Source organism: Etheostoma cragini, chromosome 4 (assembly GCF_013103735.1).
Source record: "Etheostoma cragini isolate CJK2018 chromosome 4, CSU_Ecrag_1.0, whole genome shotgun sequence".
Classification (NCBI taxonomy): domain Eukaryota; kingdom Metazoa; phylum Chordata; class Actinopteri; order Perciformes; family Percidae; genus Etheostoma; species Etheostoma cragini.
Genome location: NC_048410.1, coordinates 1,651,592 through 1,672,127, shown reverse-complemented (window position 1 = coordinate 1,672,127; position 20,536 = coordinate 1,651,592). Strand labels below are relative to the sequence as shown.

General features: G+C 41.5%; 1 protein-coding gene and 1 long non-coding RNA gene across 2 annotated transcripts in view; one reads left to right on the top strand and one right to left on the bottom strand.

The window, feature by feature from the left end:
• The window catches only part of klhdc8a (kelch domain containing 8A), a 34,715-nt gene extending 24,158 nt beyond the window's left edge, over positions 1 to 10,557 (top strand). Inside the window, exons 7-9 of the mRNA XM_034869914.1 lie at positions 6,194 to 6,295; positions 8,138 to 8,286; positions 10,407 to 10,557. Of these exons, the coding sequence (XP_034725805.1) occupies positions 6,194 to 6,295; positions 8,138 to 8,286; positions 10,407 to 10,460 (305 nt within the window). The 3' untranslated portion in view covers positions 10,461 to 10,557. The remainder of the gene's footprint in view (positions 1 to 6,193; positions 6,296 to 8,137; positions 8,287 to 10,406) is intronic.
• LOC117943663 overlaps positions 9,737 to 20,536 on the bottom strand; it is a 19,265-nt gene continuing 8,465 nt past the window's right edge. The window contains exons 2-3 of the long non-coding RNA XR_004656406.1: positions 17,050 to 17,057; positions 9,737 to 9,877 (exon numbers count right to left, since the gene is read on the bottom strand). This is a non-coding gene — a long non-coding RNA (uncharacterized LOC117943663). The remainder of the gene's footprint in view (positions 9,878 to 17,049; positions 17,058 to 20,536) is intronic.

The window sequence follows — 20,536 nt, the reverse complement described above, 5'->3', positions numbered from 1 at the left end:
TGGGGTCCCCTGCTGGAGCTGCTGCCCCCGCGACCCGATACCGGATAAGCGGTCGAAGATGGATGGATGGATGGAAACAAATTTAACAGTGAACTCGACACAAAAGGCACAATTTATTACATTTGAATGGACAGTTTTTCACTGATGCTCTCTTTCAACAAACTCCAAAAAATCCTTGTTTCTTCCACAAAGTCTTTTGTAATGTGTTTATTGCGCATGTTGATATCACGATCATCATGTGAAATGATTTATTGTGCTGCCGTGTGTTTGATTCAGTTATAGGAAACCATGACAGTTACAGTCATAGCATGATCTGTGAGTGAAAATTGCATCTCAAGCTCATCTTAATGGTTTGTCAGATGCCGTGAAAACTACAAAGAGCACTCTTAGTTCCGGATTTACTTCCTGACTTCATTTCTCGTGGCTCCTTTGTACATGGAAGTTTTAGTTGAAAAGGGGAATACAGTTTTAAGACATTTATTATTATTATTTATAAGACATTCATTTTGGGTGAATCAACCCTTAAAAGTTGCTTTTCTGTTACCGATAACTGGAATAAGAAGTTCTTCTGCACTCAACGAAGACACGCTTTCATCAGAAGCTTCTCTGAGGCATGTAGAACTCAGGCTACAGGGACAAAAACCACAAAAGAGGCCGTCCCCCCCGGGGCCAACTAGTAACACATGTTCTCCCACATTGCCTATATTGGATCTTTGTTCTGCTTGAGATGGTCAAAACTACCCAAAAGACTTCAAAGCAGATGGGATCAAGCAGAAATATGGAGAGAGCGAATGTGCCCTTGTGTTGGCCATGCCTGGTCCAAATATGTAATTATTGAAAATGACAGAACACAATGGTGAGATTCTGTCCAAAACAGTCGTCTGTGTGGCAGTGGTCTGAGACTTCACACATGACAGACAGACAGAACCCATCAAAGACAGAGAAGCAATCACAATTCTTTTCTAGTTTTAATCGCGATGGATAATTACTGAGGAGAGCTGCAGACAAAGTCACTACCCGCAGACTATAAAGCCCAGTCTTTAGAGAATCTTCTCCTCTCCCTCATTCTGTCTCGATGCTCCCTCTCTGTATTTTCTCTGTCTCTCCCGCTCTTTATTCTCCTCCGCCATCCTCCCTCCAGAGTAGAATAATGCATGATGGTGTTTTCCCTGCATCCTACAAAGAAGAGCTTGGCGCAAAGACTCGTGTAATCCTTCCAAGGCAAATAAGAATAGAGCCTGCAGTCGCAACTCCGTCTCAGAGGATTGAACAATAAGTCTGTAGTGTGATGTGTTGACACAACTGGAATTCACAGCCAGTACCACTATAAGCATTGTTTAAAAAAATAATAATTACTTGTGTTGTGGGTTGCATAATGCCTCCACTTTTTAGATTTGTGTTGTATTTTGTTTTCCATTTGGTTGATAAATGAAAAATAATAAGACATGTTTCCAGGATCTAGTGTTCAGTAAAATCTAAGAACAAAGATAATGTTCCTTTCAGAATCAAAGTGCAGGATTTAATGTGGATCCAAAAATCAGTAATAGCTAAATCCATCCAGTTATGTGTTGATCTTGTTTGTTAGCATGTAAATGGCTGTGGCTGAAACAGCATTAGCGGTTGTGAAAACATCCATAACATCTGCTACGATGTTACAGTTTGTTCACATTGTTATACACGTTTCTGCCATGGATATCGCACAATACCAACACGGAGCTACACCTGGCTTCTGCTCTCGTTTCCCTGCAGTGGGATGCTAATGATATGGAAAGCCCCACCCTGCAAGTTAACAGGATTGGCTCCTTAGACATGTGACATTTTATAACCTGACTGTCTGATATGGTGTTTTGTCATTGGTAGGGCTGGGTATCGTTCACAAATATTCTATACTTGTATACTGTACCGATACCAATACCCTAGTCTCGCTTTACCAGACAGACCTTTGTCCAAAGGAGCTGAAGGAGAATCTGGCTACTCCAAATGGATTTCAGGGATGGGAGGAAAACCTGCTCTAGTTTATTGACATGTCTTTAAACCAATCAGAATCCTCATGGGCGGCGCTAAACTCCACACAGAAAAACTCAGACTGGACAGATAGTCTAGCTAGCTGTGTCAGTTTAACCCTGCAGAGATCTGAAAAGCAGTGAGCAACAGTCCTCATAAATCCACCAAAATTTGGTGGCGTCCCACTCCCCTAAGTCCTGGACATTTACCATACCCGTCTCACTCGCAAAGCAATCAGCATTGTGGGTGACCTCAGCCCCCCATCACACAGCTTCTTGCCATCTGGTTGACAGTACCGAAGCATCCAAGCCTGTTCCACAACGCTAGCAACCAGCTTTATTCCCAAAGCAGTTGGGAAGCTCAACACCCTCCCCTCTCCCCTCCTCTGCCCCAGGGAACTCTGGGACACCCCCCCACCCAATCAGGATATGCACTGGGCACTTTATATATTATAAGACTCATGAACTCTTTCTTTTAAATTGCATATCTCAAATATCTTCAACTTTATTTTTTTTGTACTGTTTGATTTTGCCTTACGTTTGCACTATTTAGAATGTATTAATGTATTGTAAATATTATATATATAATATAATATATTATATTATAGTATATATTATCTTTTTTATCTTATTGTACATATTACTATTACATTTTTGTTTGTATATATTTCTTATCTTTTATATTATACTTGTTGTATGTGTCCTTATTGCACCGTGAGTGGGAGAGAAACATTTTTAATTGCTCCGTATGTCTGGCACCTATTGCAGAATTGGCAATAAAGTTGACTTGACCTGACTTGAGACATTAAACCCTACTGTAGAGACGCTTCGGTACCCAGCCCTAATCATTGGTACGCTGCAGTTTCAAGGCAGAAATGCGAAGTTGCCGTTGGTGTTGACGGCTTATTTCGCCCACAATATGCCTTTAGGTAGCGACGGTCAAATGAAGCTTCGCAAACCATTGTTCATTTCCGAGCTCACTAGATGGCAATCTCTGTTCAACAAAGGGTTCAACAAACACATTGAATTGCCAAGCCTTTAACCTTTTCTTTGAACAGAGAGCGCCATCTAGTGAGCTCATAAATTAAAGACAGTAATTCATTTGACCTTCACTACCTTAAAGCATAGGGGTCCTCTCAGATAGAAAAGGAGATGGAGCAGGGAGCCCTTACTATGGATATTGAATAAAATGAAGTTGCATAAAGAACAAGGGCCACAACGTGTAGTTATTAATCTATACATTACGTTTTTAATGTTAAAATGTGGGTCAGTAGATCTTAAGCTTAACTATCTGTGGATGGCGACCTTACCTCTAGGCCAGCACGCCTGTCATGTGTAAATAAAAAAAGAGATTTATCTTTACAAATATGTTGGATTCATGTTAATGTATTTTTTTAGAAATATTTCTTTCTTTCTGCCCCCCTGCATTAACCCTGAGGACCCCTTAGGGGTCTCGGGGGCCCGCGTTGAAGATCTCTGTTCTAGCATGTAACATCATGAGATGATTTGCATTGGAGGGGGTCTTCAACAGCAACTTTCAGTACATCAGTTTCTCACTATTTGATCAGCTTGATTAGTACAGGCTTATTATTGGCCACATAATAACTGCCGTTATTTAATGAACAGCTCAGATTTGTGTTAAGTGCCAGTGTAAAATATCTGCCAGGACGGTTTCCCTCCGGGGAGAGAAGAGAGCAGAGTGAACAACCAGCTGTGATCTCCATTCTGTTCTCTTCCACCAGGCTGGGAAGGAAAACACAGCTTTTCATTACGCAGTGGTGCACCATGCAGGAAGGTCCGCCATCTGGCTACTTATCTCTTTCATTCTCTCCACCTCTATTTGTTTGTCTCCACCTTGTTGTTTCTGCCTCTTGTTTAAGAAAAAAAGATTAAGAATAAATAAGAACGAGCAGGAGAAATAACAAGGCGAAAGGAAAGAGAGGAAGAGAATGAAAAGAGAATGTGAAGACAGAATGAAGAGTAAGCAGGTAGAAGAAAGAAAATATGCATGAGAAAAGATAAGACAAAGAGATTCAGACAAGGAAACTGAAGATAAGACAACAGTCTTTGCACTTTTTTGTCCCTCATCTTTCCTTCTGATTCTTTTTCCCTCCCTTGCTCCCTAATGACGTTATCTCTCTCCCCCTGTCACGATTCTCTCCAGCATGGGTTTCCTTCAGATAAACAATACTTGATAGCAACAAAACCTGAAAGTAAAAAAGGAAAACTTCTGCTGGAGAAAGAGAGCGGCTGCGTTTCCATTTCCAAAACTCTCAAGTACAGAAGATGTTCATCATGTGGAGCGGAAATGTCACTTTACTCAGGTCTTTAGAGAACTGTCATTCACGGTCTTAAGTGTCTGGTAATTAGGGAGATACAATTAAAATGCTAATGTCTTCCACACCTGCGGCGTCATTTCCAATATTTTGGGATTAAAGGTGCTTGCCTATAGCTGTTTGGATGATGGGTAAGACAAAGCACCTGCTCACCACTGCACCTGAGTGCTCCAGGGTTCAGTTCCCAGCAGTGGGGCTTCCATCTTGGCAGTGTTCAGGGTCGGGTAGTCTCGCATTGCCAGACCTTCCTCCACAGTGCTGCAGAGGAGGGTCTGCCTAGTCCACACAGCATTCCAGGGTTGGGAGAAAAACTGGTTTAATGGCCTTTCTTTAAACCAATAACAATCCTGTCAAGCCCAGGTCGGGCTTGAAAATAGCCTCGGGAAGGAACTTGTTTGGGTGGAACGTGTGTGCGTTCAAAAGTTATTTTAGGCGTGCAACAAAAAACTCAGGTTGGACGGATAGACTGGCTAGCTGTCTGGATTTACCCTGCAGAGATCTGAGGACCAGGTAACCATAGTCCTCAGAAATCCACCGAAAGACAACACAAAGAAAACGGACGACTGGAAGTGGAAGGTCGTGGGTTTAGACTAAGGGTTGGGAAGATTTTGAGGGATGCCTCACTGTACTAGCAGCTCCTGGTTGCTCAGGATATCTGTGTAATGATGTTGGATTGTTTTGCGTGGCAGCGAAAGCTGAGCGTTGTTTTGCCATTAAACCTAATGCAACATCATAATGTTTAAATTTAAGTTAATTTTGTGTAAATAGCACTTTAAAAAGCAAACAAATGTTGCACTAAAGAGCATCACAAAGACTGAAACATTTGTAAACAAGCATACAACACACAAATATAAAGTACATGTGTATATATAATAATAATAATAATAATAATAACAATAATAATAATAACAATAATAATAATAATAACAATAATAATAACAATAATAACAATAAGACTTTATTACGGACCTATGGTCCAATAGAATGACCGCACAATACACACTTAATATAATCCCAGAGGCATAATACAATTCCATACTGTAAAATATTAAAACATAAATTTAAATGCATCATCTAAATGTAAAAAGAGGCATTTGTGCCACTGTCTCCATATCTGAGAATGACAACGAACAGTACTGAATCTGTTGTTGGATATGATCAAGATAATATCATTCATAGACGGATCAAGTCGCCGGATAAATTGATACACAAGATTTCTTACTAAAGCTGGAAGTCTATGAACTAGCACTACACAATCTAGGTATTTTAAGTAGGATTTTCAAAGTACTTTCATGCAGTATATATCTTACAAACAGTATTTATATATTTATGTGTGTATATGCACGTAGATATTAAATATTATAAATAGTACGACCCACTCCTTTTTACTCTACACAGAAAGCAGTAAATTAAAAAGGTTTTCATTAAAGTTCAGTAATGAGAATGATGTGCCAACAGCATCTCCACTTTCTCAGCCTAGTAATAGTCTGACCCTAGCCCCAAACTTCCTGTCCCCTCTCAGTCTGTTTGTAGTCTTAGTTTGTTATAACCTCTGTGTATCCTTGTCCTGCTAGGCGTAAGTGTGTGTGTGTGTGTGTGTGTAGTGTACATGTCCTGGCTGCAGCTGGCTTGGTGGGTGACCTATTTGTGCGGGTCACACTCTGAAAACAAGCTCAGCAGCATCCTGTCCAGCCAAAGGAAGACTACAGTGCCGATGACCTCACCCTCAGCTAACATCATAAGCTTGTGCGCGCCCGCACACACACACACACACACATGCTCACACACACACACACACACACACGCACGGCCACACACATCTGCTCATTTCAGCTGTCGTGTCTTCTTCTGTAGGTGTGTGGCTGAAGTCGGAGGAGACGGTGGCGATGAAAACAAAGAGAGCCGACTTTGCTGCTGCTTTCCTGCGTGGCCGGATGGTAGTAGCAGGAGGACTTGGTAAGACGGAGACATTGACCATAAACTGGACTTTAAAGCTTTGATGCGTAACTTTTTGATATTAATAAACATCCGTTACATTTATGCCATTGCCAAATGAGTTGCTGCAAAGCTAATTAAGACCACCATAAGCTCCACACAACTCTCTCTATACTGTATTTCTCAGTATGACTTTGTTCAGAACATTGGGGCATCCGGTGACTTTTCCTATCCGAAGCTCGAGTGAAGATAATTACCTCTCCTGAAGAGTCCTTGGCTACTAGCCACTGCGTGGAGGAGGGGTCGGGTTGTGCGCGATCACAGAAGGGTTGTTTCACGTGGACGTCCGCCTCTGCTCAATCATTTGTATCCCCCAGTGGGGACTAAATGGATCCCCTCCTCGAAATGATCAATGCTACTTCACCAACAAACAATATATCATAAACCTAAAATAGAAGTATTTCAAACTCAGTAAAGCGTTGTATCGTGATTGGTCTATAATGCCATTGAATGAGGCAATCCGAGCATCAGTTGCTGGTTGTATTCAGCCGGTACAGAGGGAAAACATTGGGATTAAAACACTCCCAACACCACGGTGTGCTATTTTATTTTGAGATTATTTTTCATTTGATATTAAAGTTCATAAATAAGAGTTTTAGCCGAGTGGCTCTATATCCATGTAATTGAAAGGGGGATTTCATTCTTGCATGTTTTATTTTCATGTGCATGATGCACGCTTTTTTCCCAAATGGCACACTACAAATAAGTTTTCACTTGACTGAATCCAGTGAGATCATGGCATTTGATCATAAAAGGCACAAAAAAAAACATTCCGTGTTAAAAAATAAATCCTGATGATATAATTCAATCACAATGCATTGTTCCTCTAAACTATGAGCTTCCACCAGAGAAATACCCTGTACATTATGCCAGGCAGTCAGAATACACAAATTTCGACATGGGGGATTACTCACTGCCTTTTCAATATGTCTGATGTGTGTGTATCATGAATGTAAAAAAAATGGACAGAGCTTCTGGGTCTAAAAAGTGAAGCCAATGCGGAAGTGGCTTAAACCTGCGCTCTATCTAGGCTGCAGCCAGGACTCCAACAAAACAAAATCAACTTGTATAAAAGTCTTTGAGAAAATGGCCCTACTTCTCACTTGATTTAATACCTCAGTAAAACATTTTCATAATGGGTTTATGGCCATTAATAGACGATGATGCGAAACAGAGCATGCTTTAGGGACATGGCTACACACAACCTGTCAATCAGCACAGAGGCTTAGCAATGCTAACCGTAGCGCTGTCAACATTGACGTAGTCGTGAACTTGTTTGTGAGTGTTGTCCATGTTTTCATCTTAAGCGTTGACCCTCTCACTGTGTTTTCACTTTATCAAAGTGGATTGGATAATTTTGGTCAGCTAGAATTTCTTGTTTAGTGTTCAGAAGCACTTTGTCAACCATAGCTAGCTAGCTAGTGCTAGCATTAGCTGGTAATTTAAGGGAAAACCTATTTTCCTTCTAGTGTCGTACATGCAGATAACCAGCGGCACTACCTTGAGGTTTGCGTCGTTATACCCGCCGGTAAAACTCCGCCGGATGTCTTTTGTGGCCGCCGAATGTAGCGTTTAGCCTAGCGCAGCGCCATTTTAAACATTCACAACACGGATTAAGGCACATCACCCTCCCCAGCTCCACTTCCTCATCAAAAACAAAAGAAAACTTAAAAAATCCAGGATGGCAACGGCCAACTTGCTAAACTCGAGGCTTCAAAACAGCAGTCCACAAGCAACCGGGTGATGTCAGAGCTGCTTCGTCCATTATTATTTTTTACAGCCTATGGCGTGTACATTCTCCAGGTCATGAGCCCTCGGCGCTGGACACAGTGGAGGCCTTTCATCCTCAGAGGAAGAAGTGGGAGAGGCTGGCTCCCATGAACTTCCCCCGATGCTCCACCTCCTCCATCGTCATCAGAGACCGCCTCCTAGTGGTGGGGGGAGTCAACCAGGTGCACTTGTGCTAAATTTAACTGTACATTTTATACATTTACACATACATAAACAGTACATACGTAAGTACTGTAGCAATGAAGACATCTATTATTCATAATGACAGGTGTTTCTTGCTCACTGACAAGTGCGTCCCACAGTATACTTATTTATTTATTCCCTCGCCTCAATGCAGAGTGCCCTCAACAGCTGTGAGTGTAATTTATCTAACGTTAATACTCTGTTGTGTTTAGCTTAGGAAATGATTGTTCCAGGTATTAGTCTAACCCTCAGGCGTAATCAGGGAAACGATTTCGATTGTATAACAAATTAAAATATAAACTAATGTTTTAAAAACATATATCCTATATATATATACATATATATATATATATATATATATATATATATATATATATATATATATATATATATATATATATATTTATATCGATACCTGACAATGTACACCTTGTCGGGCATTAACCCTTACTTACACAACAGGACACATGGTTTAGAGTTAACATCTAGCTAGGTCACATAGACAGAGAAGGAAAATAATTATTTATTACAACAAAAGAAAATAAGATATAAAAAAAAGGTGAGATTTGTGTTTCTTTTTAAAACTTGCCTTTCCTTTGGATAAAACATATGTTACTTTGGGAGATTATTCCAATTAAAAAATTGCTGTGTGTAAGACATTTCAGGTAATTGGATCTTGGTAGGGGTGGAGCCAGAAAGGTGATGTTTCCCATCCATAGAAGGGAGGTAGGTCTGTGATTGGATAAGGCCCTTATCTGTCTCAGGGGTTCACCTTGGGCCGGGGTGTGATGGCAGGAGAGTTGGGCGTCGTTTTGATTTTAACTTCTGATTCCAATTCCGATTTTTGCTTTCGATCCCGGTTCTTGTCGTTTCTTGAATTTCTTTCTTTGAAAGGTGGAGTTGAAACGTGTCACGTGCTTATTTCACAGATGATTTTGTTTTTTGGGATTCAATGGTACAGTTTTACTGGGCTTTTTCAACATAGAAGTGAAGCCACTCTTTAGAGCGCCGCTTACCGTCCTCCGTGGCTACAACACAACGAGCGCCTGGAAGGTCCACGGCAGCCCTAGAAAGATCCGTGGCCACTACAGAAAGATCCGTGGCCACCATAGAAAGATCCGTGTCCACCATGGAAAGATCCGTGGCCACTACAGAAAGATCAGTGGCCACTACAGAAAGATCCGTGGCCACCATAGAAAGATCCGTGGCCACTACAGAAAGATCCGTGGCCACTACAGAAAGATCCGTGGCCACCATAGAAAGATCCGTGGCCACAACAGAAAGATCCGTGGCCACTACAGAAAGATCCGTGGCCACCAAAGAAAGATCCGTGTCCACCATAGAAAGATCAGTGGCCACTACAGAAAGATCCGTGGCCACTACAGAAAGATCCGTGGCCACTACAGAAAGGCCTTTGACTGCTGTCTCTGCCCGATGTGAGTCGAGTGCAGATTTGAGTCGAGCATGATCAGATTCAAACGGTTTTACGGCATAACGTGTCTCACTGACATTTGTGAAATCCAATAAATTATAAACTTTTCGCATTACAAACAATAACAGAACATGGAACTTTCAATCATCCATGCTAGTTTGAATGCTAACATTAGCATAAAACGCCATTCATCTGACAGCCTTCGTTGTGTTTGATGCTAACTTGTAGCCAGCAGTGAACCAACTTCGTTAAATACTCTAGGTCCGTTTTTACTGTATTGACATTACAGAAGTGTCTCGTTAGCATCTTGTAGACTTGTCGCAAAGTCTAGCATGCCCTCGACTTAAAAAGAAAAACTTGCGCCCGTTCAATTTGGAACCACTGATTGGATTCAAAACCAATTTTTCCAATCAAGTCCAGTAGGCAGTAGGCAGCGTCAGGGACCGTAGAACGGTGCTATGGATGTGTAAATGTCACCTCTCTGGCGGGGAAAGTGACTTAACATACAATTATTTAAATGAAAGGTAGCAGATTTAATGAAATGTCAGTATGCAAATGCTTCCAATCTTTGACCACGCAACATCTCTCTCTCTCTCTCTCTCTCTCTCTCTCTCTCTCTCTCTCTCTTTCTCTCTCTATCTCTCTCTCTCTCTCCTTCTCTCTCAGGTTCCCAGCACTGCCCATGAGATCCTGTATGTAAAAGAAGAAGAGTATCTGTAGCCTGCAGTAAGTGACACCAGATGAATGAAGCAGATCAACAATCCCACTTTGTCTTCTCTGTTCAACCCTCTTGAATCTAGCTGTAGTGCAACATATATATATATATATATACACATATATATATATACACATATATATATAGGAGGCACTGAAGAAACTAAGACAGAAGAGAGTCTGAGTGAATGTCCCTGACTTGGTGATGTGGTAGACGACACTGCCCCCTGCTGGGCTGTCCTGACACTGAGCCCAACATGTAAGCACACACATGCACAACGGAGGAGCTGGCTCTTTCTTTATACTGAGTTATATTTCATACTTTTAGTATGTGACACTTCTGTGTACGTTGCAGTGCATACTTGGATCAGAAACTATTTTGTAGCTTTCATCTCTAGTAATGTAGACGGGAAATACACGGAAGACCTTTTTATGGCAAATATGCATTTTATGTTTGGTTTTGTGTCATGTGTTTATTTGTGTGCAGCTTGCTAATAAGTGAGCACTTGTACAAAGTGTAATTTCCACGTGAGATTTTAAGGACAGGACTGCAATATTTGTTTATTATTTAATATCATATAGCAAATAAAACGCAACAGGAAGTGATTTTTGGTTAAACTGTACTGTAACAACATTTGCACTAAAACAATTAACCCTGAGTGGGAGTTGATTTTACCATCAATAATTTCTAGTGTAATGTATTGTAGTAATTACACTGAGAATGGTATGCTATCACTCTTCTATGCTGTAACAGTGCACATTAGTGGGCATGATCATAGATATGATTTAATGCACTGCGTATATGGAAAGCAATGTATATATATTAAATGGCAATGTGTTGTTTCTTTATGTAATTGCAGACTGCTGTTGTAGGCAAAGAAATTAATCTTGCTTGTGTCTGACAGATTTATACACATTTTATTACTGCAGCAATACAAGTTGTCTTCATTTCCATTTGTGCAACGTGCTGTGCTGTAATGATCCTCAGTTCTCTCAGGTTGTGATGTTACAGACTTGTTTTTGTGACTTCAGAGATTATCTACTGACTGATATTATCTTCGCTGTCTTTATAGTCAAAGCTAAACTCTTGTCTCTTTGGCTCAGGCTGTTTTGTAGCAGTTGTCTAAGCTGTGAAATATCCAATTGTGTCGAAAACTCGTCTTCTGAAGATTTTATTTTATCCTACAACATGATCAATCTCTGATCTGCCCCACACCCAATCATGTCACTCTGAATTGAAGCTATGAGTAGTCAGATTCAGTGGAATAGGTGGGATCGATAGTGTGTATTCCACTGCTTTTCCTCTAGATGGCAGTGATTGCACACAGGAATTCACACAAGGTTGTGATGCGTTCACTTACTCATTATACTGTCTTCAAGTTCTCCAGACTTAAGTGGTATAAAATGAGAGTGTAATTTTACATGTGCAGGTATGTTGTCCTGATCAGATCATTTCATTATTTTCTTTTTAATTAATAGAAAGCATTCCCTCCGCCCAAAAATGTGTTTTTCTTTTGTTAATGTCTCCTAAAATGTCTGAACTTGACTTGACTTGTATCTGTGCAAAGTCTGTCACTAGAGAGGTGTGTTCACATTATTCTACTGAAGGGGAAGATGTCTGTGCATTTCCCTAAACATTTGAGCTTTATATATAGAGCGTCTAGCAAACATTTTTGCGTTTTTGCGTCTGCTAGTCGCCACGACAGCCTCCTCATCTGAGTCTGGGTCTGACTAATGCAGGGTTCAGGACGCTGAGACCTGCAGATTGAGTTTGCAGGGCTTCCGCCTCCTGTCTGATCCCGGCATGATGCTCAAACATGTATGGCGGAATCTCTGAATTGGAAATTTGGACAGGGACTTTATTTTAAAATTTGCTTCGTCATTTCCATTTTAAAAATTGCATGCAAGTGAGGCTGGCTATGTGTATGTGACCAGTCTCTGTTCCTCTTTGTGTTTCTTCCACTTTAAAGCAATCAGACTAATTTCCCTGGCACACAGCAGAGGCAGAATTAGCCTCAATTAGAAACTCTCACTTAACCCATCAAATAAAAGGACAGGTACAGTACATGACTCTTACTACAGAAAGAAAATAAACTCCAAAATCTTTTATGTGTCTGTCTCCAAAGGAAAAATCATGAAATCTGACATGAGACATATCAATAATGAGGCCGATAATCATATTTTTTTTCCCCAGAAGTCACAGTGCTGTCTTCATACCATCCATCCATCCATCCATCCATCCATCTTCGTCTGCTTATCTGGTGTTGGGTCACAGGGGGAGCAGATCCAGCAGAGGACCCCAAAGGCAAAGCAAGGCAAGGCAGCTTTATTTGTTTAGCACATTTCATTAACAGGGCAATTCAAAGTGCTTTACACAAAAACAGTTAAAAAAAAACAGTTAAAAAATAAAAACAGATAGAACACAGAGGAAACAGTTAAAAATAAAAAACAGGAAACAAAAGACCAAAAGTTACAGTGCAGTATAACGAATTAAATTACATGACCCAAACTTCGCTTTGTTGAGCCAGCTCCGACTGGGGGGTCCCGAGGCGTTCCCAGGTCAGGCTGGAGATACAATCCCTCCAGCTAGTCCTGGGTCTTCCCCGAGACCTCCTCCCAGCTGGACGTGCCTGGAACACCTCCCTAGGGACCCCCACCAGGAGGCATCCTTACCAGATGCCCGAACCACCTCAACTGGCTCCTTTCAACACGAAGGAGCAGCGGCTCTACTCCGAGCTCCTCACGGACGAATGAGCTTCTCACCCCGTCTCTAAGGGAGACAGCCCCCCCTCCTGAGGTCTACATTACACCTGATAAATAGTAAATGACATCTAGAAAATGGAGGTAACTGGGTTACCTGTACTCAAAACATCAATAAAGAAGTTTACTCACACTGTTCATTTCAAAGTAAGTCAAAGAGACTCACAAGGAGTTACATTAAAGGCCACCAGTCTGCCAAGCAGTCCGTATTGTGATTGGCTTATTAACGGAATGCTTTTATGTCAATTTTCTTAAGTAGTACATCATTGGCTTTCACATTGCTGCATTATCTCCTACATCCGCTCTGAGTGTCTCTTACACACCTGCATGCTCTACTGTGAGTTTGACAGAGCACACGGGTGAGCCTATCTGGCTGTTTACCGCCGTGTTTGATCTGAACACAAGGTTTCCATATGGGTTACATCATTTGCGGGAACATGTGTATTTGCACGTTAAATGCAACTTTGGCAGGAAAGTCCACAGTGTGTATGTGTGGGAGTATCAGAGGATGGGTGCATGGTGGTGGCCTTGAGGGCAGTGGAAGTTAGTCTGGTCAAAGCCACATACTGTAGGTTGTCAATGGGATCATTTATATTATGTATTATTCAATATTATTATAATTTTTATTAAATTGTAGGTGGTGGTTGTGTTTATCATCATGGCGTGATAACATATATGTTTGCTTCACCTGTTCACCAGTTTTTTTGGGGCTTTGACAGAGATGGGGATGAGCTTGGGAGCGAACACCGCCGCAGTAACGCACTTATATACATTTTTCCAAAGGAATTTTGCTTTTGGAATCGTTTTGAAAATGTGGTTTCGAAACTAATCATCGGAGCCGAATTTACAGCCATCTAGTTTTTTTTCAGTAGAGGCCACCGCACCTCCAGTTGTGTTGCACCCGTGGAGCACAGGAAGCAGCTCTCTAAAGATTGGCTTTATGTGATGTTGAAAAAGGCTGGTAAAACTGTGAAATCACCGTGGAATCAAAATAAAAACACATCTGTGAACCAAATTAGAGAATAAGAACAGGAAAAGCAAAAATCGGAATTGGTTATTAGAATTGTTCAAAAGATGCCCAACCCTAACTGAGACCAAACCCCACACAAAGACTCTGAGGGGTTGAGCCCAAGTCAAGACCATGACCAGGAGGCTAATAACGTTAGCCAACTAGCTTGAGGTGAAAAAAAACTCACAATTTTTGAATCTGGTGAAAACTAATAGTATCCTCAAAGGTACAAAAAGGTCTAAATATAAACACTACAACATATTTTGGCAAAAGGGCAGCATTACTGAAAAAGTAAAAAAGATTTATATCAATTGGGCAATAGGTTAAAACTTTAAAAAACAACAACAACCACACTGGGACGGTCCTTTGAGATGAGGTCGGTCCTCTCTACTATTTTAAACTATTTTTGTCTCTATTTTCCAAATTTCCATCTCTCCATGACGTGATGATGATGTCTGTTTTGTTTAGTGGGGAGGTTACTTTCCACCCACACACACACACACACACACACACACACACACACACACACACACACACACACACACACACACACACACTCCCACTCCCACACACACATACACTCCTAGTACACAATGAGGACAAGGCAGTTAATCGGTAAGACTGTTTGTTATTCTCCAACGCAGGTTCTCCATGTTGCACAGTTTCTGTCTAAATGAGTAACTTTTTGAAATCATCCCAGTGGTCCTTCCATGTTTAACACCTCTATCTTTCCACCTAGGACTCTGGCAGTTTGTTGTACTTTCTAGTAAGATCACCACTCATTAATTACCAGATCCGGTGGTCACAGGTCAGGTTTTCCATCTGCCCTCTGTGAACCCAAATTGCAAAGCAGGAATTAGGAACAGGATGATTGGAAAGTATTTTCAATATTTTTACAGTTTCCCTTAAGCTTTTACTTTATTTTGGGGGGTTTGTTTTCGTTATTTTGCAAACCCAGAAACTGTTAGCTTGTGCCCTCTTCAGTGGTTTTGTCTCCAGATCTCAGTAATTAAGTTGTTGATGTTAATTTTGCCAAAAGGAATGATGAGCAAAACTACGAAAATAGGACTCGGTTATAATAAAACTGGCAAGTTTGCGTATATGCTAAATTCATTTTGATGGAATGGAGTGATTGGATGATGGAAGTGACAGCACTCTCACTGGGAGAGGTAGCGACGCTCTGGATCTCTGGAGAAGAAGGAGAAGAAGTGAAAACTCAAACTGGGGCTTGCGGCTGTTTTCTGCTTCTCGGTCCGCGAGTAGAGGAGGGAGGTTGGAGGGGCTGGGAGAGAGAGAGAGAGAGAGAGAGAGAGAGAGAGAGAGTGGGGGAGTGTGTTCGGTGGACAGCTATTCATCCTGAGCTAAGGGAAGGTTTCCAAATCTCCCCCTGACATTCTTCTGGGCTCAAAGAAGCCCCGGGACAGAAGTGGCACAGACCGCCTCAGCGTTGCCAGGGACAGCCACTCTGGTGAGGCGTTGCTGGGGCCCAGCGCTGTTTTGTCTTCCGTTCTCACCTCACTTCCTGGTAAGGAAAACTAGGCTGGAGGATCATTACCCACCAGAAGGACCCCATTCTCCACTGTACGTCCACACATAACCCGACCTCAGGACAGGCTCACAAGTCTTCCTTCAGGGTTTCTGTCTCCACTGGTATTTATTTTTTACTCTAAAGCTGACGTCCATCCAGTTACACACTGTCCCGTGTCCTGTCTCATGTCCTGTCTCTGACTGGACAGCTTATAGCAAGGGGGTCAAACCTATCGCGGGTCCAATCTAGCTTACCCAGCAAGAGCATTTGGCCCCTCGTTAGCCGAGTCCTGCAGCGCCCGGGTTTGAATCCGACCTGTGGCCCTTTGCTGCGTGTCGTCCCCCTTTCCTGTCTATCCACTGTCACTTATAAAGGGAAAACACATTTTAGTTCATGGGCCACACACCCCCTTATTTGATCTCAAGTGGGCCAGACCATTAAACCACTCCAGAAAGACCAGAGATCTTTATCTGCCACAGAGTTTCTTGTCAGCTGAATGTTGGCAAACGCAAGTTGTTTCTGTTACGACAGCGTTCGAAGGCTGTTGCAGAACAATAATACTGATACAGACCCTGGAGAAAAGGGTCTTATACTGAGAAAAACCTCCAAATTTCAAAAAGATTCAATGATTAACCTTTGTGTTGTCTTCCCATTGACCCACTTTTGTTTTTTCTGGGTATGAATTTAAAATTGAAACTGTTTGGTTGTCTTTTCTCGACACTTTTGTCGCTCTCCCGACGTTTTTGTCACATTGTTTTTATCCATTACTAATTATCTTTTTTACATTTTTTAAGCTTTTACGGACATTTTTCTCCAGTGCTATAAAATTGATTTAAACCAGATGTAATGAAAGTAGTGTACTGGTCGTTTATTTTACTTGTTGTGAGCGTTGTAGGGAACATCCTCATTATTATAATTTTTTTTTGGGACAATTTGGTTGAAAGAAACCCAAATTAATGATAACATTTTGACCTGTTATTAAGAATGTGGTTAGGTCGCTTCATGTCAAACATATTTTATTTATATAGCCTAGACCTAAATGCAAGTTAGATTTAATTAGCCTCCAAGTGCTTAACATCATGTGACTCTCTATCCAGCTGTGTAGTCTAATGTATTTTGGCGGGTTTTGTACTATATTTGTACTATGGGGGAAATACTGGAATCGTTGGGTCATTGTGAATCATAGACTGTGGTCTAGACCTACTCTATCTGTAAAGGGTCCTCAGATATGTGTGTGTGTGTGTGTGGGGGGGGTGGGGGGGGGTCTAGGTGTCCTCCCCCCAGGGAGATTGTGAGACTTCATTTCCTGTATTCGGATACACTTTAATGCACCGATTTACGGTCTAAATACCTTTATTTAGCCTATGCGATGACAATTCAAAACACATCAAAAATATACTGTTGTTACGTGTCATTGCACATTTGTAACTGGGTTTATGGCAATCCTGGAGCTTTCTTACTGTACTGCGTGTACCTGCATATCTGCCTCTATCCTGAGACCCTCCATGTGATAAAGGACAACCACTCAGTAAATTATCCAAATGACTAAACCTGCTTCTTGGAAAAGGCCACCGATGTAGACGTCTAGAGCAAATGAGTTAACAGTCGACTTTACTGTCTTACGACTGGAAATCGTGACAATAGTAAATATCCACTTATGTTAACAAGTGGGGCATAAAAAAACAAATGAATAACAAGCTTCCGTTCAGCCACATGTCTGTAAAGGCTGATGATTTATCACAGGGTCTATCCTCCGAGTCATGCAGCTTGAAAAGATATGTTACTTTAAGTTCAACGTTTTGGGAAATAGAGTTATTCGCTATCTTGCCGAGAGTGAGATGAAAATAATTGATATCACTCTCTTCTGTCATGTTTCCCAGATATTACCACCGTCATGTACTGTACACGCTAAGTATGCACTACAGCCCCGCGGCTGGCTAACTTAGCTTAGACTAAAGACTGGATCAGAGAAAAAGCTAGCTTTGGCTTTGCCCAAAAATAACAAAATCTGCCAACCTCTGTTTCCCTGCTGGTTTCCAGTCTTTGTGCTAGGCTGCTAAGTGTTAGCTGACTGCTGGTGGTACTTTAATATGTTAGTGAGTGAAGCACACCAACCTGCTTGGTCTCCTTAGTGGTGCAGGGAATAACTTCCACCAAAGATCCACATAGAAAAGAAATGGATTCCGCACATGGGTGAACACTCAATATTAGCAGCATTTAAAAGCCTAGAGAGATTCATTGAAGGCTCTGCCTTGATATGGATTGAGAGAGGACTGTATGGACCTGCCACAGTTTGACAGGTGCTCAGCGGGAAACACTGTAAACAGGGCCTGGAGGCTCACATCAGCGGGAAACACTGTAAACAGGGCCTGGAGGCTCACATCGTCACATATCTAGCTCTGAAAAACTGGTTTATCCAGTCCCTGGCAGACACTGTTGAGAATGTTCCTTCCCTGATGCAATCAGTCTTGCATGAGATAAAGTTAATGTGATCAACTGATCCGTCAGACAAATCCCCGAGACCTCTTACCCATTCATCAGAGGAAAGCTACTTCTGAGGTTATCAGTTATCTGCAATCGAGGAAGAGGTTCACATGAACTGGGGGTCTTGTTTGACTGTACCTTGATAAGTCACTGAAGGCTCTGAACCAGGTCTCTTCCATATCTCAGATGCCATGGATGTGCAAAACATAACCATGAAGCAGCTCCTCTCTCATAAAGAAACAAAGAATAAACTTACTCTGTACCTTTAAGGGAATTTGCTACAAAACTGAGAATCATGTTGTCAATTGTTTTTTTGTGCAACTGTCGAATTTGGCAGATGTAAGAACAAGAGGAAGATACATTGATTCCATTTCACTGTCTTTATGCTGCTTTGTCACAGCCAGGTTGCACAATTCATGTGGACAGTGACGTCTGTGTGCTGCTCGTTTTCGTCTACAGCTCGTACTCATCAAGATTGGTGAAAGTGCTAAAGACCTTGGATCCAATCAAGCAAAAGCTTTCCCTGCCTTCCATGCATTTACTGCTGCAGATTGGGGTGGAAAGCACACAGCGACTACTCCATGAGGGAGACCCCATTCTGGAGAGTTCTGGAGACTTTGGGGTCATCTTGAGATCCAGTATCAGCAGAAGTAGGGAATTGTTTGGAGACGTTTGCGTGCATGGCCAATGGGACACCACCGAAGACCGCCGCTACTTTGAAAGACCTCCGGTGGGGGCTGTTTCGAAAAGGAAAAGAAGGGGAAAAGCTTCCACTTTCATCAGCTGCCTTTCTTCCTCATGTATCCCGGACTAACTATTTGACCCATGTATGGAAGTCCTAAAGTCGTAAGTGCGGCTGCCTAAAGAGCAAGTGTGAAAAAAACACATGCTCCTGTACTGGAAATAGACCGCCATACACACCAGCCTGCGCTTGTGGAGACTGTGAAAACCAGGAGGAGGTCAAAAATAATGGGAGTGATGTTGATGAAAGGGAGAAAGAGGTCTCAGTTGTATAAAGGAGAAATTGTCAAGAATACTCAGTGACTCAGTTGTGTTTCTTGTTCTGATTTAGCAGTTCACTTGTATATTTGTGTTTAGTACGGATGAGGTTCTGTTATTTAAAGTTACGTAAGATATGTATAGATTACAAACCGGTGTACTCATGTATTCAGTAAAAGTTCTTTGTAATCACTGTTCACCCAAAGTGGTGTTAGCGTTTATACACCAGATCCTCGGGAGTCTCTGGTCTTGTGAGTTTAGACTGAGATAGACATGGGAGAAGCCAAAGTTCTGAAAGCAAACCTGAACCTGAACCATCCAATGTTCAGATGTGTGTCATTGAAATGTATGCAAATCATTTCAATTACAGATATATTGTGTCATGACATCCATACGTTTTTTCGGGACAACGTGTCATGCAAAGAAATAATGTCTCAACATAAATAATCAGCTATTGACGTTTCCTAAGACTATCAAGCAGTTACATTTTTTACCCTATTCACCTGTTCTGTGTTGCCTATGGACGCCAGTTTTAGGCCACATATGCTAATCAGCAGGTTTACAACTGAAAAATCAGCTAAGTTAATATAATATTCAGAATTAGGCATCAAAATGCACTTTTTACCAGCATTTTCTCACATTTGACCCCCGGCTGATAGTGGTCCCAGTCTTAATGATGCATTGTATAAAGGATGAAGTCATCTAAATGTAAATGCATCATGACAATTTGAAAAAAAAAGCAAAATAGAAAGTCCTCTGGGGGCATTGTTAGAGCTGCTGAGGCAGCGTGAGATTCATCTGTTAGATAACACACAACACACACACAATAATCCACTGATGAATAAAAACACACAATGTTATGCACATTTTTGCAACCAATTACACACCACAATGTTATCTAAAAAAAATAATGTAATAGTTCCACAGATGTAAAGTAAACTCTCAAACATGACAATATAAAACAGAGAGGGAAGCCTTCGTGGTTGTTATGAGTTTGCAGTCTCTTGGATGAACTTAATGCTACATACAGTAACACTGAGGTGATTTTCAAGGTGTTTATTTCTTTCTATTCGAGAACCCTCTTTCTTTCTCTCTTTCTTTGTGGTTTATCGACTAACCTTAGTGTAAACATGGACTTACGTAAGACTTGCATTTATGTATTCTCTGTGTTGATCATTGACTCCAGTCCCCCCCCAGCTCCGTTTACACTGTACTGACATGCGTGTGCGCCCATTCATTCATCCAGGGATCCAGGCCCATTGTTAAATTTAAACTTCTATCTCAACCCCCCCCCCCCCCCCC